This window comes from Chiloscyllium punctatum, chromosome 33, assembly GCF_047496795.1.
Source record: "Chiloscyllium punctatum isolate Juve2018m chromosome 33, sChiPun1.3, whole genome shotgun sequence".
NCBI classification, from domain to species: Eukaryota; Metazoa; Chordata; class Chondrichthyes; order Orectolobiformes; family Hemiscylliidae; genus Chiloscyllium; species Chiloscyllium punctatum.
Window position 1 is genome coordinate 25,065,353 of NC_092771.1, and position 24,743 is coordinate 25,090,095.

General features: G+C 46.7%; 1 protein-coding gene across 2 annotated transcripts in view; it reads left to right on the forward strand.

Annotated features, from left to right (window-relative positions):
• malt3 (MALT paracaspase 3) overlaps nt 1-24,743 on the forward strand; it is a 142,523-nt gene that overhangs the window by 96,569 nt on the left and 21,211 nt on the right. For both annotated transcript variants that reach the window (XM_072553158.1, XM_072553159.1), the window contains 3 exons: nt 4,456-4,633; nt 11,119-11,193; nt 15,526-15,653. In XM_072553158.1, coding sequence (XP_072409259.1) covers nt 4,456-4,633; nt 11,119-11,193; nt 15,526-15,653 — 381 coding nt within the window. The remainder of the gene's footprint in view (nt 1-4,455; nt 4,634-11,118; nt 11,194-15,525; nt 15,654-24,743) is intronic.

The window sequence follows — 24,743 nt, forward strand, 5'->3', positions numbered from 1 at the left end:
ACCGTATTTCCTTCCAGCCTTGCACTTGCCTCTCTGCTGTTGAGGGTACCAACCCCTTGCCAATCCAATTGAAACCCTCCCTTATAGCACTAGCAACCCTGGCCACCAAGAGATTGGTCCCCCTCCAGTTCAGATGTAAGGGATGGTGAGCTTATTGGGATTATATCATAGAACCTCCCCCCCCCCCCTCCCCCCCACTCCCCCCCACCAATAGTCAGCATGAAATTGAGAAACAAACTTGTAAGGAGACCTCAGCTATCTGTAAGAATAATAGGGTGGTTATGGTTGGGGATTTTAACTTTCCAAACATCGACTGGGACTGCCATAGAGTTTAGATGGAGAGGAATTTAAGTGTGTACAAGAAAATTTTCTGATTCAGTATGTGGATGTACTGACTGGAGAAGGTGCAAAACTTGACCTACCTTTGGGAAATAAGGCAGGGCAGGTGACAGTGGGGGAGCACTTTGGGGCCAGCGAGCATAATTCTATAGGTTTCAAAAAAGTGATGGAAAAGGATAGACCAGATCTAAAAGTTAAAGTTCAAAACTTGAAGAAGGTCAATTTTGACGGTATTAGGCAAGAATTTTCAAAAGTTGATTTGGAGCAGATGTTCGCAGGTAAAGGGACGGCTGGAAAATGGGAAGCCTTCAGAAGTGAGATAACGAGAGTCCAGAGAAAATATATTCCTGTCAGGGTGAAAGGAAAGGCTGGTAGGTACAGGGAATGCTGGATGACTAAAGAAATTGAGGGTTTGGTCAAGAAAAAGAAGGATATATCAGGTATAGACAGGATAGATCGAGTGAATCCTTAGAAGAGTATAAAGGCAGTAGGAGTATACTAAAGAGGGAAATCAGGAGGGCAAAAAGGGGACATGAGATAGCTTTGGCAAATAGAGGTAGGAAGAATCCAAAGGGATTTTATAAATACATTAAGGACAAAAGGGTAACTAGGGAGAGAATAGGGCCCCTCAAAGATCATCAAGGCAGCCGAAATGTGGGGCTACAGGAGATAGGGGAGATATTAAATAAGTATTTTGCATCAGTAATTACTGTGGAAAAGGACATGGGAGATACTGAATGTGGGGAAATAGATGGTGACATCTTAAAAAAATGTCTATATTACAGAGGAGGAAGTGCTGGATGTCTTAAAATGGATAAAGGTGGATAAATCCCCAGGACCTGATCAGGTGTACCCTAGAACTCTGTGGGAGTCTAGAGAAGTGATTGCTGGGTCCCTTGCTGAGATATTTGCATCATCGATAGTCACAGGTGAGGTGCTGGAAGACTGGAGGTTGGCCAACGTGGTGCCACTGTTTAAGAAGGGTGGTAAGGACAAGCCCAGGGAACTATAGACCAGTGAGCCTGATGTCGGTGGTGGGCAAGTTGTTGGAGGCAATCCTGGGGGACAGGCAAAGACTGATTAGGGATAGTCAACATGGCCTCGTGTGTGGGAAATCATGTCTCATGAACTTGATTGAGTTTTTTTAAAGAAGTAACAAAGAGGATTGATGAGGCAGAGCTGTGGACGTGATCAAATGGACTCCAGTAAGGCGTTCAACAAGGTTCCTCATGGTAGACTTGTTAGCAAGGCTAGATCACATGGAATACAGGAAGAACTAGCCATTTTGATACAAAATTGGTTCGAAAGTAGAAGAAGGTGGTGATGGAGGGTTGCGTTTCAGACTGGAGGCCTATGACCAGTGGAGTGCCACAAGGATTGGTGCTTTCCTTTATTAGTCAGAGCATTGAGTGTAGGAGTTGGGAGGTCATGTTGCAGCTGCATAGGACATTGGTTTGGCCATTGTTGGAATATTGTGTGCAATTCTGGTCTCCCTCCTTTCGGAAGAATGTTGTGAAACTTGAAAGGGTTCAGAAAAGATTTATGAGGATGTTGCCAGGGTTGGAGTGTTTGAGCTAAAGGGAGAGGGTGAATAGGCTAGGGCTGTTTTCCCTGGAGCATCGAGAGGCTGAGAGGTGACCTTATAGAGGTTTGTAAAATCATAAGGGGCATGGAGAGGGTAAATAGACAAGGTCTTTTCCGTGGGGTCGGGAAATCCAGAACTAGAGGGCATAGGTTTAGGGTGGGAGGGGAAAGATATAAAAGGCACCTACGGGCCAATCTTTTTCACCCAGAAGATGTTATGTGCATGGAATGAGCTGCCAGAGGAAGTGGTGGAGGCTGGTACAATTACAGCATTTAAAAGGCATTTGGATGGGTGTACGAATAGGAAATCTTTAGAGGGATATGGGCCAAGTGCTGGCAAATGGGACTAATTAATTTGAGATATGTGGTCGGCATGGACAAGTTAAACTAAAGGGTCTGTTTCTGTGTGCACAAGCTCTGTGACCCATTTGATCAAGATCCCTTTGTGATCTGAGAAAACTGTCTTCACTGTCTACTGTGCCCCTATTTTGGTGTTGTCTGCAAACTTACAAACCGTGCTTTCTATATTCTCATCCAAACCATTTATATAAATGTCAAAACAAAAGAGAATCCAGCACCCATCCCAGCGAAGGACGTATACGCAGATCTTATATTTAGACTGGATTCTTTAAACAATGAAGTCATCCAGACCTCCCCCTCCCCCCCCCCCCCATCATCATGAAGCAGTCAGCACGATTTTAAGAATGTGACCTAAGCCTGCCACATCAAGTGCAGTTGAAATACCCTCCCCCACTATCGTGAGGGAGGTCCTGTCTGGTGTCTTGTGTGAGGAACTCGCTGTGAACAAATTTTGCAAACATGTTTCCTCTATCTGTTAGAGGAAGGATATTATTAAGCCAGAGAGGGTTCAGAAGAGGTTCACCAGGATGTTGCTGAGAATGGAGGGTTTGGGTTATAGGGAGAGGCTGGGATAGCTTGGCACATTTTTCACTGGGAGTGTCGGAGGTTGAGAGGTGACCATATGGAGGTTTATTAAGTAGTGAGGGGAATAGAGAAGGTGAATGAAAACTGTCTTTTCCCTCGGGTGGGGGAATTTTAAGACTGGGGCCATATTTTTAAGGTGAGAGGAGAAAGATTTTTAAAAAAATGAGAGGCAATTTTATTTTTAAACACAGAGATTGGTTCATGTGTGGAATGAATTTCCAGATGAAGCGGTGGATGCAGGCACAGTTACAATATTTCATGGACATTTGAATAAGTCCATGACTAGGAAAGGTTTGGAGGGATATGGGCCAAGTGCAGGAAGGTGGGACTAGTTTAGTTTAGGATTATTATCAGCATGGACTGGTTGGGCCAAAGGATCTGTTTCTGTGCTGTATGACTCTCTAAAACCAAGGTTTTTCCTGTAACTGTACAGGGCATTGGTACACCTGCACTTGGAATACTATAAACCATTCTGCCTCCTTATTTAAACGTTATTAACAGCATTTGTGGTAGAGTTCATAGAATCCCTACAGTCTGGAAACAGGCCATTGGGCCCAACAAGTTCACATTGACCCTCCAAAGAGTAACCCACCTAGACCCATTCCCCTACTCTATTTATCTACATTTCCCCTGACTAATGCACCTAACCTACACATCCCTGGACACTGTGGGCAATTTAGCATAGCCAGTTCACCACACCTCATCTTTTTATTGTAGGAGGAAACTGGAGCACCCGGAGGAAACCCATGCAGTTGACTAGAGTATACTGACAGGTAGTTCATGTGGATAGTCTGTGTATGTGACGTAAACTCTGTGCATTCCCAAAATTAGCAGAAGTTACAAATTGGTTTTAGTCAGCTTCATGGGATGGTTATGTCCACCTGAGTAGGCAGACAGGGTCTCAGTTTGATGTTTGAAGGTTTGCACTGCCAACGGTGTAGCATGTTATCAGTACTGCACAAAACTGATGACATGTGGATCCTGTATTCAAGCCCCTCCCTCCAACCTTCTGACTCTGAGATAAGAGGGCTGGTAAGTTCACCTCTGTGGGTTTGAAACGTACAGGTGGGTGTCTGGGACTACATGCTGTCTGTGTTAGTGTCACTAATGTGTGAATGGTAGGTTAATTATACTGTTAACATTCACTGGTGAAGAGTGTTGTTGAATTCACTATTTAGAGTACTTATAAAGAGAGCTTGCTGGGATATGAGTGGTGTTGAGGGAGCAGATGTGTGTAATGTGCATTCTGTAAATGAACAAATTATCAAGAAAGTTGTTAGTATTTAGTTTGACATTTCATTAGTGGTCTTGGAAATGGAATAATCTAACAGTTCTGAAAACTGCGGTATAATGCAAGGAGTTGCAATAGATAATACACTGCATCCAAAGGTGAGGAACCAAGTTAAGAGATAGACTGAGTGTGTAAAGTCTGACTGTGGAGCTGGTAATTAAAACTGGACACATTTCACAGCATGCAGGAAATTGCTTTCTCTCACTCCCTATCTCTCTGTAGGATGTCTCTGAAGATATAGTTGGATGTATTTCATTTTCTCTCTGTCTCTCTCTCCCCTGTTTTTGATCCAACAGCTCTATTTTACTATGCCGGGCATGGCTACGAGTGTTCAGGCAGGAACTATATGGTACCAGTAAATGCTCCAAACCCGTACAGACCAGAGAACTGCATCAACGTTCAGAAAATCCTCTGCAAGATGCAGGTGAAGAACACAGCCCTGAATGTCCTCCTGTTGGATATGTGTCGGAAATGGTACGGCCACCCTCTCTCCTCTCTCTAGCGGACACTTGCTTTAAGAAATTGCATTTGAAAAATAATTGCGGAAATAATGGAGTCTGTGCTGTCAGGATTCCCATTTGTGTGAAGAGATTTTAAACTGTCCGTCGCCACTCCGTGTACAGAATAATATTGCTGTGATAGTTATATTCCCAATATTCTGAAAGAAGAATCCTAAGAAAGGGAAGATAAAGCAGCTCATTCCTGGTTTAAGAGAGGATTTAAGATTAGGGGTGCAGCATTGATTAAAGAAACAGCCGTATCTGTGAGGAGTGAGGATGAGTTACCAGAAGGTGCAATAAATGATGCCATTTGGGCTGAAGAAAGGTTTCAAGGTAACTATGCTGCTGGGAATATACTAGTCAGAGAAAGGGCCACTAGGGATGGGCAATAAATGGTGGCCCAGCCAACGGCCCTCACTCACCAGTGATTTAAAAAAATTCAGATCATTTTAGGGGGGCACGGTGGCTCAGTGGTTAGCACTGCTGCCTCACAGCACCAGGGTCCCAGGTTTGATTCCAGCCTTGGGCGACTGTCTGTGTGGGGTTTGCACATTCTGCCCAAAGTCTGCGTGGGTTTCCTCCGGGTTCTCTGGTTTCCTCCCACAGTCCAAAGATGTGCAGGTCAGGTGAATTGGCCAGGCTAAATTGTCCATAGTGCTAGGTGCATTAGTCAGAGGGAAATGGGTCTGGGTGGGTTACTCTTCAGAGGGTCGGTGTGGACTGGTTGGGCCGAAGGGCCTGTTCCACACTGTAGGGAATCTAATACCCCACCCTCTCAATCAACCCCCCTCCCTCTCCAACCCTGTCAACCAACCCCCTCCCTCCCCAACCCACACAACCAACCGCCTCTCTCCCTGACCCACTCAACCAACCCCCTCCCTCCCCCACCCTGTCAACCAACCCCCTCCCTCCCCACCCTGTCAACCAACCCCCAACCCACACAACCAACCCCCTCCCTCCCCAACCCGCTCGACCAAACCCCTCCCTCCCCAATCCACACAACCAACCCCCTCCCTCCCCAACTCACTCAACCAAACCCCTCCCTCTCCCACCCTCTCAACCAACCTTCTCCCTCCCCCACCCACTCAACGAACCGCTTCCCTCCCCCACCCTGTCAACCAACCCCCTCCCTCCCCAACCCACACAACCAACCGCCTCCCTCCCCAACCCACACAACCAACCGCCTCCCTCCCCAACCCTGTCAACCAACCCCCTCCCTCCCCAACCCAAACAACCAACCGCCTCCCTCCCCAACTCATACAACCAACAGCCTCCCTCCCCAACCCACTAAACCAATCCCCTCCCTCGCCCACCCAAACAACCAACCGCCTCCCTCCCCAACCCACTAAACCAATCCCCTCCCTCTCCCACCCAAACAACCAACCCCCTCCCTCCCCAACTCAAACAACCAACCGCCTCCCTCCCCAACCCACACAACCAACCCCCTCCCTCCCCAACCCACTAAACCAATCCCCTCCCTCTCCCACCCACTCAACCAATCCCCTCCCTCCCCGACCCACACTACCAACCCCCTCACTCCCCAATCCACTCAACCAATCCTCTCCCTCCCCCACCCTGTCAACCAACCCCCTCCCTCCCCAACCCATTCAACCAACCCCCTCCCTCCCCAACCCACTCAACCAAACCCCTCCCTCCCCAACCCATTCAACCAACCCCCTCCCTACCCAACCCACACAACCAACCCACTCAACCAACCCCCTCACTCCCCAATCCACTCAACCAACCCCCTCCCTCCCCAACCCACTCAACCAACCACCTCCTTCCCCAACTCACACATCTAACCCCCTCCCTCCCCAACCCCCTCAACTAACCCCCTCCCTCCCCAGCCCATTCAACCAACTCCAACCCACACAACCAACCCACTCCCTGCCCAATCCCCTCCCTCCCCAACCCACACAACCAACTGCCTCCCTCCCCAACCCATTCAACTAACCCCCTCCCTCCCCAACCCACTCAACCAACCCCCTCCATCCCCAACCCACACAACCAACCCCCTCCCAACCCACTCAACCAACCCCCTCCCTCCCCAACACACTCAACCAACCGCTTCCCTCCCCCACCCTGTCAACCAATCCCCTTCCTCCCCAACCCACATAACCAACCGCCTCCCTCCCCAACCGTCTCAACCAACCCCCTCCCTTCCCAACCCATTCAACCAACCCCCTCCCTCCCCAACCCACTCAACCAACCCCCTCCCTCCCCAACCCACTCAACAACCCCCTCACTCCCCAACCAACTCAACCAACCCCCTCCCTCCCCCACACATTCAACCAACCCCCTCCCTCCCCCACACATTCAACCAACCCCCTCCCTCCCCCACCCTCTCAACCAACCCCCTCCCTCCCCCACACTCTCAACCAACCCCCTCTCAACCAACCCCGTTCCTCCCCAACCCACTCAATCAAGCGCCTCCCTCCCCAACCCGTTCAACCAACCCCCTCCCTCCCCAACCCAAACCACCAACTGTTTCCCTCCCCCACCCTGTCAACCAACCCCCTCCCTCGCCAACCCCCTCAACCAACCCCCTCCCTCCCCAACCCACTCAACCAACCCCCTCCCTTGCCAACCCCCTCAACCAACCCCCTTCCTCCCCAACCCACTCAACCAACCCCTTCCCTCCCCAACCCACTCAACTAACGCCCTCCCTCCCCAATCCCCTCAACCAAGCCCCTCCCCCCCACCGTCTCACCCCACTCCCTGCCTTGCCCCAAAAATGTCAGAACATTCAGAGTCAGATGAGGCAAAAAAGCCCCTCAAATGCCCGGAGCTCAACATGAGCTGAGAAGGAGATCCAAAAAACCAGGGGAGAAATTAAAAGGAAACTAAGAAATGAAACTTAGTGGTGGCAGAACTATTCACATTCAAAAATAAACTCTTGTGGCTGTCTAACCCCCCCCCCCCCCCCCCAGTGCTGCAGGATATGAGCAGGAAGTTGGGGCTAGATTTGAGAACTCTCCTCCTCTCTAGGCCAGCCTGAAGACAGTATGCTGAACAGCATCCTTTGGTGCTGTAGCTTTTCTGATCGTTCTATATTTGGAAGTTAGGGATGGTGTCGTGGTATTGTCACTGGCCTAGAAATCCAGAGATCCAGGTAATGTTCTGGGGACCCAAGTTCAGATCCCACCAGAGCCAATGGCAGAATTTGAACTCAACAAAAATTGAAGGTCTAATAACCATGAAGTTGCTCTTAATTGTCATTTAAAAACCCATCTGGTTTAATAACGTCCTTCAGAGAAGGAAACTGTCATCCTTCGTTGGCCTTGCTTACATGTCACTCTGAGCCCACACCAATGGTGGTGGACTCTCTGAAGTGGCCTAGCAAGCCATTCTACTCAAGAGGAACTAGGGATGAGTAACAAATGCTGACACCCATATACCATGAATACATTTAAAAAACCAGATTCTGTTGTCATCACATTGCTGATTTGCTGTGCACATGTTGGCGACAGCATTTCCTACCTGACAACACTTCAAAAAGTAGTTTATTGCCTGCAAAGAGCTTTGAGGTGTCCACTCGTCATGCAAAATGCTATATAGATGCGAGTTTCGTTTTTTCCCAAACCCCTCAATCTCATTAAATGGATATTTAGCTGAAAATTGTCATTTTATTTATTGCAGTCACATGGACCTAAGTACTGTGCAAAGCTTTGTTTTACAAGGCAGTACAGGCAGATCAAGGGCATCCAGATCTTAGGGAATTTAGGCAGAGTGAGGCATATAATGTTTCTCTGCACAGGGGGTGCATAAAGCAAGATCAACATTATTTGAAGTTAGAGAGGTCCATCCAGCAGTCTAATAACAGCAGAGAAGACGCTGTTCTTGTTGGTGCGCGTGTTCAAGCCTCTTGAATAAGCAGCATTGGCCTATACAGTGACCTTTGTAGTCCCCAGTATGTTATCAGTGTTCTATTGAACGGCTGCAGTTCCAGGAAATTAAGCAGCACGGAGTTTCTCGAGACTCTGAGCTACGGAAGAACCTTGTGCTGGTATGTTTTCTTCAAGGATTCAGCAAAGTTGTGCACTTGTGTAGCACGCTGACCACGTGACAGGTGCTGCTTCATGGGAGTGTTACTCAATAAGGTTTCACTTATAGGCAAGTGAGGTAACTTGATCAAAAAGTTAAGGAATCTCTTAAAGGCAGGAGAGAGATGTTTAATTGATGCATGGGTGAATAGAACTGTCTAGAACTAGAGTAAAAACACACTCTGTTGGTAAAGTTGTGAGACGTAAAACTAAATGCAATTTATATGTTCATAAAATGATTACAGTTCTCATGCTTTCACCATGTGAGTGTAGGTACTGAGATCACACACCCAATGGCTATGTCTTTTCCTGGTTTTTAATTTCCTACCTGGGAGTTTGAGAACCAAACTGATAGTGAGAAGAGAGTGAGGCTGGTATGACAGACAAGGGGAGTAAGTCTATCGGACAAGGCAGATAAGAGCTTGGCAGAGAATGAGATAAGAATGATGAATTGCATTTACTTCGATGCAAGAGGCCTGACAGGTCAGGCAGATGAACCTGGAGCAAGATGGGGAATATGGGTCTGGGATATCACAGTTTTTATAAGAAAGGTGGCTGAGTGTTAGACTGGGCTGTCAGCTTAATGTTCTGGGGTTATGGATGCCAAAGGGAGACCAGAAAGGAGAGGGAGTGGAATTTTTGATCAGAGATAACATTACGGCTGTGCTTAGGGAGGATATTCCTGGGAGATTGTCCAGTGAAGTTATATGGGTGGAACTGAGAAATAAGAAAGGGGTGATCACCTTGTTGTGATTGTATTCCAGACCCCCAATAGTCAGTGGGAAATTGGAAAGCAAATATGTAAGAGGAGCTCTGATATCTGTAAGGGTTATAATGGTTTTAACTTTCAAAACATAGACTGGGACAGGACAGTCTTAGTTTGGATGTAGAGGAATTTGTTAAGCATGTGCAAGAAAATTTCCTCAGTCAAGATGTGGCTATACCGACTGGAGAAGGAGCAATACCTGGCCTTCTCTTGGGTAATAAGACAGGGCAAGTAACTGAGGTTTCAGTGGGGAACACTTTGAGATAACTCTATTAGATTTAAAATAGTTATGGAAAAAGATAGAACTGATCAAAACTAAATTGGAGTAAGGCCAATTTTGCCGGTATTAGACAGGGACTTTCGAAATAAAAGAAACCAAAAGAGAAAAATGCTGGAAAATCTCAGCAGGTCTGGCAGCATCTGTAAGGAGAGAAAAGAGCTGACGTTTCGAGTCTAACCTATCCTTTGTCAAAACTTTCGAAAGTAGGTTTGAGGAGGCTGGGTACAGGTGAAGGGGTGATTGGAAGTCGGAGGCCTTTAAAAATGAGATAACGAGAGTCCAGAGACAGTATGTTCCTGTTAGTGTGAAGGGGACGGTCAGTAGGTGTAGGGAATATTGGATGACTAGAGAAACCGAGACTCTGGTTAAGACAAGGAAGCCAATATCAGGTACAGACAGCTGGGACTGAGGGAATCCTGAGAGGACTGTAAGGACAGTACTTAAGAGGGTAATCAGGAGGGCAAAAAAGGGACAGGAGATAGTTTTGGCAAATTAGAGTTAAGGCAAATCCAAAGTGCATTAAGGGCAAAAGAGTAACCAGGGAGAGAATAGAACCCTTTAAAGATCAGCAAAGCCATCTATGTATGGAACCACAGAAGATGGATGAGATGCTAATTGAATATTTCATGTCAATATTTGCTGTAGAGAAGGATGTGGAAGTGAGAGAACTTGGGGATATAAATAGTGATGTCTTGAAAAGAGTTCATATTACAGAAGAGGTGCCAGAGGAAGTGGTGGAGGCTGGTACAAGTGCAGGTGTCTGGATGGGTACATGAATAGGAAGGGTTTAGAGGGATATGGGCCAAGTGCTGGCAAATGAGACGAGATCAGTTTAGGATGTCTGGTTAGCATGGACGGGTTGGGCCAAAGGGTCTGTTTCCATGTTGTATGACTCTAACTAGCTGCCCCGTGGATTCTCAATTAGCAGCTAATATATAGGACAACACCAAGAGCTTTTGAGTCACTGGGTAGTGTACCTACCTCTGGCCCAGAACATCCAGTTTCAAATTCCAGTGGCAATGGGGTATGTCATAATAGATCCAAACCATTTGATTAAAACTATTGTCCACATTCTACCTCCAGATGACCAAACTGTGAACTGAGGGTTAGGATTTTTGTGTTGGTGTTTCACTGACCACCCGCTAAACTGAGCTAAGGACTAAAACCAGTCAGTGGTGCCACGCTGATTCCCCTGAGTCACATGATTGCAGACCCTCACCCAGAATGCCTCAGGACAGGAACGCCTGCACCCCATCCCAGTCTTTGCAATACCCACATCGCAGCTTCAAATCCATTCTTTGTCTCACACATCTGTCTGCTTTTGAGAGGCTTGAGTCATGTCACTGAAACCTTCTGCATTTGTTTTGCAGGTATAATCAGGAATACTTACCCTCAGACCTACAGCCACTTGCTCCCACTGGGAACATCGTCTATGGATACGCGACGTGAGTATTCCTCTGCTATTCCAGTCTGGGAGTGAATGGTAGTGATGTGCCTTTCCTGTGTTTGGTGCCAGCCCTTCTAGGTCAGGCAAAGGACTGAACCCTTCCTTCCTGGACCCCAATCATTGTCTCCACAACCTCAGAAGATCTATCTCTACCTCAGAGACACTATGGCCTGGGCAAAGCCATTCAGCCCCTCAAGCCTGGCCTTTATTCACTTCGGTCATGTCTGACCTGTATCCTTAATTCTGCTGACTTAGTTTGACACCACATTCTGTAAAACCGCTGCCATTTCAACATTTGTAGATAATATAAAACTTGCAAGTGTCATCCTTTTAAAGCCAAGATGTGGAGGTGCTGGTGTTGGACTGGGGTGGACAATGTTGAAAATCACACAACGCCAGGGAGTAGTTGATAAAGCTTATGGTGCCCTAGACTTTATTAACTGGAACATGCAGTGGAATCATAGAATCCCGACAGTGTGGAAGCTGGCTGTATCTGCTCCCAGGAGGAGCAATTCCACTCCAGGATATCCCCTTCCCCTCCCACGTGACATTTCCGTCACTTCCCACACATCTCCCACACGCCTTCAACCGAAAGAAGGATAGAAACCTCTTCCCCCCCCCCCCCCCCCCAGCCCCGGTCCTCGGGGAATGTTTCTAGGACTTGCACCAAAAACCCCACTGCCCAGCACCACACTCTTCGACTCTGATCTCCAGCAGCTGCAGTCCTTGCTTTCTCAAAGCTGGCCCTTCACCCCATGAAGTTCGTACTATCCCTCTGAAGAGCACCCCACCAATCCTGCCCACCCCCCCACTCTCTAGCCTATCTCTGTGACCTCGCATTTCCCATGGTCAATCCACCTAAGCTGCACACCTTTGGACTGTGGGAGGATTCCAGAGCACCTGGAGGAAACCTCACAGACACGGGGAGAACGAGCAAACAATATGCAGGAACAAGGAGGTTATGCTGATTTTGATTAAGATGCTAGTTTGGCTTCAGCTGGAGAATTGCGCTTATTTTTAGGTGCTGAACTTTGGACAGAGCTGAAAGCAGTGTAGAGAATGCAGAGCACAGGAACAGCAGTCGGCCATTCAGCCCATCGAACCTGTCAGTTCATGTCTGATCATTTCCTCGATGCCCCTTTCCTACTGACTCTCCCGTAATGTCATCCAGAAACCAACTGAATTTCTCTGCTGAACCTGCTCAGTGACTGAGCTTCGATGGTCCTGGGGGATAGATCATTCCAAACGTTCATCAACCACTGACCGAAGAAATTCCTCCTTAAATGGCTTTCATGCTGAACTATCTCCTGATGGTGGTCCCTAGGCTGTAACAGTTCTGTGACCTTCTATCCAAAGCCCCCCCTGAAAACCCACGATTCCCATGGGCAGCTCCAGGGTCAGTGTTGCCCCATTGGCTCAGCCTGGGATGACAAAGCTATGGTGCAGACCAGAGAAACTGTCTTGTAACTGCCAGTCTAGACATCTCACTTTAAAATGTGAAAAGAAAATGGAAACTTGTGTCTCTCAGCCCTTACAGCTGTAGAGTGTTCCTCTGCAGCAAAAGTGACGCGAGCAAAATCTGTTTCCCTCAGCGAGTCGAAAGGGTATGGAACGTATTACCTGGAAATGTGATTGAGGAAAGTTTGACTGAGGCATTCAAGAGGGCACTAGATGGTTAATTGGATAGAAATGGCGTGCAAGGGATATGGGAAAAGGCAGGAGGGGATAGAATCATTGCTGGCACAATGGGCCAAATGGCCTACCTTTGCACTGTGGCAGTTTTGAGATACTGTTGGAATGAAGGAAACATGGCAGTTGATTTCACACACACACACACACACACTGGAAAAATCTCTTTGGTGATGTTGGTTGAGTGAGGAATATTAGTCAGTGCCCTGGGGATCTCTGCTGTTCCCTTGAGAGAGCAAGAATAGGCTTTGGTTTAATGCAGCTTCAAAAGACAGCACCTCCAACACATGCAGCTCTGACCCGGTGCATTAGCCAACAGCCTGCTCCAGCCTCTTGGGTGGGGCTTAACCCACAAGATTGTGTCTGCAAGGCATGGACGCGGCCGTCAAGCCACATCTCCGACAAGACGGCAGAGCTCAGGGTGCTCCTACCAGCAGTAATGCCGTCCGGTAGAAATTGCTAATCAACCGTGACTATGGCTTCGGTGACACCCCTCTCACCACGAAACTCCTTGTGCACCCTGACACGATATGGATAAATACGCTTCACTACTCCCATGTTTGCATCACAGATATCCCACACCATCCTAATGAAGTTAAAATTCACCAGGTTATAATACAACAGGTTTAATTGGAAGCACTAGCTTTCGGAGTGACGCTCCTTCAACAGGATCGCCTGTTGGACTGTAACCTGGTGATTTGTGATTTTTAACTTTGAACACCCCAGTCCAACACCAGCATCTCCAAATCATCCTAACGAAAGCAGAGTGCTGCAGGAATCTAAAGTAGATTGGGCCAGTATTTGTTGCAGTTTAGAAGATTGAGGTGCCCTTATTGAGACATGCAAGATTCTTAACAGGGAAGATGTGGAAAGGTTGTTGTCCCTCGTGGGAGACAGAAGGTTACCAGAAGATTCAATCTCAGAGAAAGGGGTTACATATTTTAGTCAGCAATGATGAGGAATTTCTTCGCTCAGAGGGGAGTGAATCTGTGGAATTTGTAACTGCAGAGGGCTGTTGAAATTAGGTTATTGAGTAAATTGGGCCTGGCACAGCGCCAGGGACCCAGGTTTGATTCCAGCCTCAGGCTACTGTCTGTGTAGGGTTTGCACATTCTCCCCTATGTCTGCGTGGGTTTCCTTTGGGTGCTCCGGTTTCCTCCCACAATCCAATCCAAAACTGTGCAGGTTAGGGTGGATTGGTCATGATAAATTGTCCGTAGTGTTCAGGGATGTGTAGGCTAGGTGCATTAGTTAGGGAGTAAATATAGAGTAATATAGGGTAGGGGAACGGGTCTGGGTGGGTTGCTCTTCAGAGGGTTGGTGGGGACTTGTTGGGCTGAAGGGCTGAGCTAGTTTTTTAATCAGTGCGGGAATCAAGGGTCATGGGGAAAAGGCAGGAAAATGGAGTTGAGGATTTTCAGATCAGCCATAATCTCATTGGATACTGGAGTAACCCCATTGGCTGAATCCCGATGAAGGGCTTTTGCCCGAAATGTCAATTTTCCTGCTCCTCGGATGCTGCCTGACCTGCTGTGCTTTTCCAGCACCACTCTAATCTAAACCCATTGGGCTGAATGGCCTAATTCCACTCTGCATCTTAAAGTCTACAATCCGAAATATTCAGCTGCTCTGGCAGTTTCAGTGGAGAGGGAGAGAAACACAGTCAGTATTTCGAATCAACTCTTTCTCAAAAAACATTTCTATCCAACACAGTTCACTGACTGAGAAAATGGTGATTACTTTCTTTGGGGGAAAAAAAAACCAAATCTCTTACACTCCGCTCAGCTTGCATCCTGCTGGAGTTCAGAAGAGCAAAGTTCAACTCAATTGAACCCAATAAGAACGAAGGGGTCTTGACAGGGCATGGGAGAATCTCAAACTGCTGATAATGGCTTCAAATAAGGAATCGCCCATTTAAAACAAAGGTGCGGAGAATTTCTTTCTCATAAAACGGATCATTAGCTTTTGGGACTCTCGCTACTTCCACTGCCTTTTGAAGAAGACAATGTAAGTATTGAAGAGTCAGGAGGAGGCCATTTAGCCCCTTGAGAGTCTCCTTTAATACGATAATGCATGATTTCTTCTGGGCCTCAACTCTATTTTCTGCCTGCACTCCAGAACCCTTTAACCCTTCAACTAAATAAAAATCTGTCTATCTCCTCCTTAAATTTGCTCAATGTCCTGGCATCCACCGCACTCTGCGATCGTGAATTCTAGAGTCACGATCCTTTGACTGTTTTGAAAGCAGAGTTGGACAGATTGTTGATATCCGAGATGGGTGGGAATGTGGAATTGAGTTTACAATCCGATCTTATTCAATGCAGCGCAGGCTCAGAATGGTTTGCTCCTGCTCCAACCCGATGTGTATGTTGATGTTTTACCAATGTTCACGGTGAAGATTGAGGTCACGAGTCCACTAATGGCATTGACCGGGCCATTTTTACATTTCCTATTCCCGAGATACCATTGGCCGCATGTGGCTTTTTCGTGGCCCGGTCTGTCGCCCAGTGCTGCTGTCGAATCAGGAGACGATCGGTCGTTAGGGGACCAAAAGTGAAAATGATTTAAAAAAACTGGCAGCAAGGAGCTGTGGGAAGCAATGGGAAAGTTAAAATATCTTTAATCTGTGCTGGAATTACAGGTGTGAAGATGCGGAAGCCTATGAGGTACAGGATGGAGAGTACAGCTCAGGAATCTTTATGAAGTACCTCAAAAGGCACATCCTGAAGAAAGAAAAAGTCACCCAGGTTTTGGAGAATGTCTCTGAGGGTAGGTGTGACTCATCCTTTTTGACATTTACCATCTTTGCCGACAGGCAGGAGACTACCTTTGTCCCTTGCTTGTGAGTACAATGAGAGGAAGGAAAGAGCTTTCATTCATAGAGCGCTTTTCAAGAGCTCAGTACTTCACAGTGAATTTTGTAAAGTACCAATTGTTGTAAGGTAGGATACGGTAGGAATCATGCGACGCACAGCAAGCTCCCACAAATAGCAGATAATCAGAGGTTGGTGATCCCAATTGGAGCAAAGGACAGAATGTCTCTGCTTCCTAACCTATGTCTACCCCTCAGTCAATCTCCTTTATAAAAGTTATAGTACTTTTCAGAGGGCTTGCTGTGTGCAAATTGGCCGCCACATTTCCTACATTGCAAACTGTACCTGCATTCCAGGCTTTTGAATATAAAACCCTTTGGGAAATCCTGGCATCATGGAAAGTGCCAAAGAAATGGAAACGACGCCAGTGGAGAGCTGGAAAGAATCACTGGATCTTATCGGGTGACCTTATGGAGGTTTATAAAATCATGAGGGGTTCAGATAAAGTGAATGGCAGATGTCTTTTCCCTAGAGTGGGGGATTTCAACCTTAGGGGGCATAATTTTAAGGTGAAAGGAGAAAGATTTAAAAAAGACATGAGTAATTTTTTAACAGAGATGTGTGGAATGAGCTTCCAGAGGAAGTGGTGGATATGGGTACTCTTAGAAAATTTAAAAGACATTTGGGTAAGTACGTGAATAGGAAAGGTTTGGAGGGACATAGGCCAGGAGCAGGCAGGTGGGACTAGTTTAGTTTGGAATTATGGTTGGTATGGACCAAAAGGTCTGTTTCCGTGCTTAGATTGGATTCCAAACAGTATGGAAACAGGCCCTTCAGCCCAACAAGTCCGCACCAACCCTTCAAAGAGTAACCCACCCAGCCCCATTCCCCTACATTTACCCCTGACTAATGTACCTGACACTGTTGGCAATTTAGCATGGCCAATTCACCTGGCCTACACATCTTTGGACTGTGGGAGGAAACCAGAACACCCGGAGGAAACCCACGCAGACACGGGGAGAATGTGCAAACACTACACAGACAGTCGCCCGAGGCTGGGATCGAACCCTGGTCTCTGGTGCTGTGAGGCAGTAGTGCTAACCACTGAACCACTGTGCTCCCATGCTGTATGACTCTATCTTTTACAAATGATACAGTCCCTTGTTCACTCGTGGTTTACAGATAGAAACCGGGAAATAGCCAAACTCAGGAGATGTAAATAAAGACGTGAATGCCTGGAAAGAAACAACAAAGAGAAACATCCTCAAAGTTTGAATTGATCAGGGCCTCAGCAATTTACCAAGAACCAAAGGGCTATAATCTGCAGTGCCAGAGGATATAATGACATCTGCTCTCAATTAAACTCATCCTCGAAACATGTTGTTTATATTTTAAAGCTGAAAATGTGTTGCTGGAAAAGTGCAGCAGGTCAGGCAGCATCCAAGGAGCAGGAGAATCGATGTTTCGGGCATGAGCCCTTCCTGAAGAAGGGCTCATGCCCGAAACGTCGATTCTCCTGCTCCTTGGATGCTGCCTGACCTGCTGCGCTTTTCCAGCAACACATTTTCAGCTCTGATCTCCAGCATCTGCAGCCCTCACTTTCTCCTCGAAGTTTATATTTTAAAGTTTTGCTTGGCATGTTCCTGGCCTGAGCCAACCGTGATGCAGGGAAGGAAGCTGCAAATTCAGGACCGGACTGAGTCCTTAATCCATCTGAAACATTGTGAAATAAACAGACTGAGAAGGGAATGTATATTATAGAGTCGTTAGATTCAATGCCAAATCGGGTACAGAAAGTGAGAGAGAAAGGGAAAAAAAAATCTCCACCCATAATTAAATACCCCACACTTGGAATAGATAATTATCAGTGCCAGAGAGATTGACTAAGTGTAGTTAATGAGACTGACATTGAGGGTATTGAACCAAAATGAACGGGATTTAACTCTGTGGGTTGAATGTAGTTCATTCCTACAGTCTTCGTTCTCCCATGAGATGTCAGCATTGCTGACAAGTCCAGCATTTGTTGCATATTCCTAAGGTCTCTTGAAATTTCAAGGAGATCTCACGCAGGAATACAAAATGCTAAAGGGGAATGACAAAGTAGAGATAGGGTACACTTTGCCCACTGTGGGGAATCTAGAGCAAGAGGTCATAGCGATAAGCGAAGGCATGGCAAACTTAGAGCCAAGATGAAGAGGAATTCTCTCAAAGGCTTGTGAATCTGTGGGATTTACTCCTCTTTCCCCCAGCCCCGGCCCCAGTGAATGCTGGGACATTGAGTAAGCTTAAGGAAGAGATGGAGAGATTTTTAATTAGCAATGGGTTTAAGGGGTATGGAGAACAGGCCAGAAAGATGAATCATGATCATAAGCGATGGTGGGACAGACTCGAGGGGCTGAGTGGCATCCTCCAGATCCGAGTTCTTATGTTCAAGAGACCTTAGGAATGTGCAACAAATGCTGGACTTGTCAGCAATGCTGACATCTCATGGAAGAACGAAAACTGTAGGAATGAACTACATTCAACCCACAGAGTTAAATCCCGTTCACTTTGGTTCAATACCCTCAATGTCAGTCTCATTAATTACTCTTAGTCAATCTCTCTGGCACTGATAATTATCTATTCCAAGTGTGGGGTATTTAATTATGGGTGGAGATTTTTTTCGTTTCTCTCTTATGTTCTTAACTGAGTAGCTTGCTGGGCCATTTGCAGAGAGCAGTTAAGAGTCAGCTACATTACTGTGGATTTGAAGTCACGTGTAGGCCAGACAGGATAAGGACCAATAGTGATCCAGAGAATCTTGTAAATAGAAGAGCAATTTATTGTCACTTGTTTTTCTGAAAATACAGTGAGATGCGTGTAAGTCACCACAGTTCAGCACCATTTTACTGACTGACAGAAACGAAAGAAATAATTGAGACAAATTTAGGACAAAGTTCATTTTGAGTAGGACAGCAAAATTGCACCAGCTGCCACAATGGGATTTGAACTTATGTCACTTTTGAACTTATATTAGCCCGGGTCTCTGGGTTCTGGCCTGGGTCTCTGGGTTCTGGCCTGGTGGCATTACCACTATGCCTCCCAACGCACAGCACCCTCCAATGGAGCTATTTTCATGGAAGTGTTGGTGGAACAGGGGCATCCTGGAGAGCAACCTTTGAACTTGTTTGTGGATCTGCCCTCACCTGGAGATACTGTGACACCTTCTCACTAACCAGTGTCAAAGCCTCATCGTTACCTCGACAACATTGTACCCCCACTCCGGCCTATCACCCTCACCTTGACCTCCTTCCACCTATCGCATTTCCAACGCCCCTCCCCCAAGTCCCTCCCTACCTTTTATCTTAGCCTGCTGGACACACTTTCCTCATTCCTGAAGAAGGGCTGATGCCCGAAACGTCGATTCTCCTGCTCCTTGGATGCTGCCTGACCTGCTGCGCTTTTCCAGCAACACATTTTCAACATTGTACATGCCAAGATGAAAGAAAACCAAAAACAACTGGTTAGCAACAACTAAACCGATTGGAGCTTGTTATCCAGCAAGGGGTTTGAAAAAAAAAACCTTTCACAACCTCAGGGGCATCCCAAAGGACTTTATAGTTGAATGTTCCTTTCAAAGTACCTTTGTTAATGTAATGTAGGAAATGGCCACCACTGTTTTTGCCCACACCAAGATCTGACGGACATTCAGGTTGTGATATTTAAATGGTGTTGATTGAGAGATAGATATTAGCTGGGGGAGAGCAGTTCTTTGGAAGTATGCCATGGGACCTTTCTTAAAGAAGCCTTTGGTCAGCATACAGCACTCCTTCTGCATTGTACAGAGTGCTGACTCCGAAAAATAGTCTGAAACTCCAGCAATGACTGCAATACAGTACTGGCAGTACTCGTACATAAAAGGCATCTTGAATATAAATCGTGGTCTCCGCTGTCTAGAAAACCGTACAGGTTTGCGTTGAGGGTATCAGCTCTGTGAACCAGTAAAACTCACCCTTCTAATGAGAATGTAGCGTTAGCCAACTGGGTAGCTGCTAACTCATATTGAAGTTCAATCAATTGTTCTCTGGAACATTATCTCCTCCTGCTGATTAATGACAGCACAACAAGTGCTACTGAAATGACTTGAGTTGACATTTAAGATTTTTTTTGTCTCTATTTTATATGTCCAGTTCATTGTTTTTGGAACTTCTGAAGAAGGGTCACTGGACCTGAAATGTTAACTCAGATTTCTCTCCAAAGATGTTGCTTTGACTTGCTGAGCTTTTCCAGCAATGTTTTCTTTATTTTGGGAGTACTGTTCCTGCCACACTTTTGGGCAGCACGTTCCGGGCTGTCGAATAGAGAAAGAAGAAGAAAGAAATTGCGTGATTCGTTAGCTCAGGGAGCAGGCTGGCGTCTCTATGGCAGCAGATGGCAGTCCGGGATGGTCTGTTGTCTCCCTGAGTCCAGAGTGTCACAGAGTGGCTGCAGGACATTCTGCAGGGGGAGAGGTGAATAATTGGAGGTCATGGTCCATGTTGGTGTGAGTGACTTGGGGCAGGCAGGGGAATGTGGTCCTGCAAACAGGAGCGAGCTAGAAAGGTAGCAAACAGGACCACAAATATAGTCATTTCTGGATGGCTCCCAGTGCCATGTGCAAGCGAGTGCAGAAATAGGAGGATAAGGCAGATGAATGTGTGGTTGGAGAGACGGTGAAGGAGGGAGAGATTAGATTCCTGGGACACCAGGACTGAGTCTGCAGAAAGCCTGAACAGAGCTGGGACTGAGTTCCACGTGGAGCACTTTGCTCGTGCCATTGGGAGGGTTTTGACGGACCTTGGCAGGGGTGTGGGAACCGAGAGAGAACTAGGCCGGGTCTAGACTTCGCAGAATACTTCCAGATGCAACTGGCTCAACGGGTGTAGATATCTCCGTGGATTGTCATCTCGCTGCAGTGGGGAGGCTTGGGTGTTCCGTTGATCCCGAGAGCAATGTCGTCAGGAATTCTCTGCTCCTGGCAGGGCCAGCCAAGGGTCAGAGGGGAGGAACAAATCACGGCGCAATTCAAAACAAGTCCCCAATAGTGATTAAGGTCAAAGATATTTGATGTCAACGAATGAGGCTACAGCAGGAGGGCAACCCTCACAGTTGTCAAGATCCCCTTGCCACTGGAACTGGATCTGTCAAGGACTGTGTATCTGCCGACAAACAATGTACCTTAAAGTATGTCCCGCGCAAGGCAATGACCAAAAGGAGTATGGGCTCATCAGGCCACGCAAGAACCTACGAATCCACAAGGTGTGCCCCCATCTTTGCTAGATGGCCAGTCGAGAGTAATTGACCACTGACATTAGCACAGACTGCAGCTGGTTAGTAAGTAAAGTCAGAAGAAGGAAGGAAATAAACGAAGTCTGCAGCAGGGTTACTGTGCGTATATGGGAACACGCGGAGCATAATAAATAAAGTCAGAGAGTCTTCGGCACAGATCGCCAGGTGGGACCTTGATGTTATGGTGATAACAGAGACCTGGCTCAAGGAAGGTTGGGACTGGGTGTTAAATGTTCCTGGGCACAAGGTGTTGAGAAAAATTAGAAAAGGAGGGGTAACAGTGTTGGAGTACATCGCAGTGCTGGAGAAAGAGATGTCACAGAGGGTCTCAGCACAGAGTCCATTAAGCTAGAACTAAGGAATAAACAGGGTACAATTATATTGCGGGATGTAGTCTATAGATCTGCAATCAGTGGGAAGGAGGTAGAAGAACAAATCTGCAGGGAAGTTACAGAGAGAGTGTCAACATTATGGAGTCGTTACAATGGGAGAGTTGTAGTGAATGGGCAGTGAGGGCCAAGAGAGTTTCCTGTTACTAGTATGTTCCCATTCCAACAAGGAAGGATGCATTGTTGGGCCAGCTTCTTGGAAATAAGGTGGGCCAAGTGGACCAAGAGTCAGTCAGATTACTGTTTCCTAAATGTTCTCCATGTATCATAGGGTTTAGGATAATGGTGGAGAATGAAGATCAGAGTGGTGCTGGAAAAGCACAGCAAGGTCAGGCAGCATCCGAGGAGCAGGAAAATCAACGTTTCAGGCAAAAGCTGTTCATCAGGCGAATGACATGCAACATTCCAGAGTGAGAAACATCAGTTGACGGAGAGCAGACTTTAATAGGGCAAGATCCGAGCTGGGAAGGATCGTCTGGAATGAGGTTAGAAGGAAAACCAATGAGTAAACAATGTGCTACCTACAAAGGGGAGGTGGTTTTAGGAACAGTCGAGGTGCATTCCCTCAAATGGGAAAGGTCGAAAAAGTCAATCCAGAGCTTGCCTGGATGGCAAAGGATGTAGAAATTAAGATAAAGATAGAAAAATATACTTTTGACAAGTGTCAGGCAGAAAATGAAATCACGAATTAAGAGGAATGCAGAAGGTTCAGAGGAGAGGTGCAAAACAGCTAAGAAGCAAAGAGGAATTATGAGAAAAGGCAAGTAGCCAACACAGGGCAAGATCCCAGTGTCCTGTATGGCCACCTAATCAGTAAGAAGGTGGGAGAAGGGGGCGGTTGGTCTGATTTCACAGAATACGTAGAAGCAAAGGCATGACTGAGATGTTCAATGAACACATTCTATCCCTGGCTTTGTCAGACTGAATGTCGAAAGGATTGGCTTTTTGTTTTGAGATTCTCTAGGATTAGCTGTGTTGACAAAGGCCACACTTATTGCTCAAATCCAGTTCCCTGGAGAAGATGCTTGGCTTGGGCCATCACTGTGGTGATGACACTCCGACAGTGTTGTGTACTGAGGTCTGGGATTTTTATCCAACAGCAGTGAAGGAATGGGGAAGCGAGTCCAAGTCATGGTGGCCTGTGACTTGGCGGTTGTGGTGTTCCTTGACCAGTTCAGCACTTCTCCCTGTTAAAGGATGTCTTGAGGGGGAGTGGTGCTGTGGGCGCAATCTTGGGGAGTTGCTGAACACCAAGCTTGAAATAATGGGCCAGAGACAGCAGAGAAGTGAGTGTCAAATTCATGGTCCAGGATCCAGTACAGCAGTGATTAATGTTCTGAAAAGAGGAAGCAGAGAGATTTGAAGGATTAGTGCAGACCCGATGGGCCGATTGGCCTCTATCTGCACTGTAGGGATCCTACTGGTCATTCTGCTTTAATGTGTGTTTTGTTAATGTGAATTCACTGTAACGTGATTACCGAATTGGGGCCACTATCTAAAACGCAAACTTCTAAAACATGTATTGGCTGTAACACAATTACATCACCAATGCTTTAAGCGCTGTTTCTGAAGCGCAATTTTTGTACTATACGGGGGTTGCATAAGAACACTACCATCATGTTATAGAAGAACCATCTGAATGATTCTGTGACCCACACAAGTGGAATGTGCCAGTGGAGTGTATGGCGCCTGAGCTGATTTCAGAGTCCATTCGTTATATTTCCAAAGTGTGAACACTCATTTACAAATCTCAGGGGTCAGCTGCTCTGTCTGTGCTAAAGACAAGAAAACTGCAGATGCTGGAATCTAAAGTAGATAAGCAGGGGGCTGGAGGAACACAGCAAGGCAGGCAGCATCAGGAGGTGGAGAGGTCAACATTTCAGGTTGAGACCCTTCATCAGGATAAGCTTGACCCGAAATGTTGACTTCTCCACCCCCTGATGCTGCCTGGCTTGCTGTGTTCCTCCAGCCCCCTGCTAGTCTGCTCTGACTGTGCTGTTCCTCTGAATCTGAAGGCAGGTTTGATGTGCAGTAGTTCCAGGGTTTCCCAATAATGAGGCTTTTGGGCTGTCTGTTAAATTACTTGCACTTCACCCAAAAACTGGAATTGAAAGACTAACATGACGCATTCACAGCAGTTTCCATTTTGGTTTGTAGTATTGGCTGGAGATGAGTCCATCAGTCCCAACCATCCAGAGAATGGAGACTGAGTTGAGGCAGGTTGACGAAGGACCGTGAATTCAATGACCAGGAGGACCAAACCAATCGGCTTTTATTAACATTATTTGGGACTGAGCTATAATTGCAGAATGTTACGACACAGAAAGAGGTCATTTTGTTAACATTATTTGGTACTGAGCTATAATATCGCAGAATGGTTATGACACAGAAAGAGGCCATTTGGCCCAGCGTGTCTGTGCTGGCTCTCCATGTGAGCAACTCATCACTCCTTGCCTTCTCTCCGTAGCCCTGCCTTTTGGTCCTTTTCAGATAATGATCTAATTCCCTTGTGAAGGTCTGGGTTGACCTTATCTACACTGAGCTCTTGGGCAGGTCCAACCACTCGATGCATGAAGAGCTTACTCTTCATGACCTCTGTTACTCCTTTTGCCAATGACCTTCAATCCATAACCCCTGGTTCTCAGTCCTTCCACCTGGGTGAACAGGTTTTCCCAATCTATCCTCTCCAGACTGCTTGGCATTTCTTATGGATATGGGGATGTTGCACCTACAAATTTACAAGTTGAGACTGACAGTCATCCTTTGGTTATACTGGAAGGTTATCCTACGATGGACCTGGTGTGATGGTCATGCAGAACAGGTGGTGCTAAAGAGAGTGCAACTCCTAGCATAGCATTCCAGGCAATGGCAGTTCGGCCTACACACTTGCAATACCCTGTGTATCATGGTATATATGTGATCCAATCTGCCCTTCCCTATACCCTGGGAAAACCACGTGATCTCCTAGGAGAGGTGGAAAGAACAGGACTTTGAAACCCAGCCTTGGAACTTCGGGAAGAAATTTTCTTGGAAAATATTCAGCCTGGAGTCTGGTTACTAGTGGTGTGCCACAAGGATCTGTTTTGGGATCACTGCTGTTTGTCATTTTTATAAGTGACGTAGACGCAGGCATAGGTGGGTGGATTAGTAAATTTGCAGATGACACTAAAGTTGCTGGAGTAGTGGACAGTGTGGATGAATGTTGCGGGTTGCAGGGGGACTTGGATAAACTGCAGAATTGGGCCGAGAGGTGGCAAATGGAGTTCAATGCAGCTAAATGTGAGATGATGCATTTTGGGAAGAATAACAGGAAGGCAGAGTACTGGGTCAATGGAAAGATTCTTGGTCGT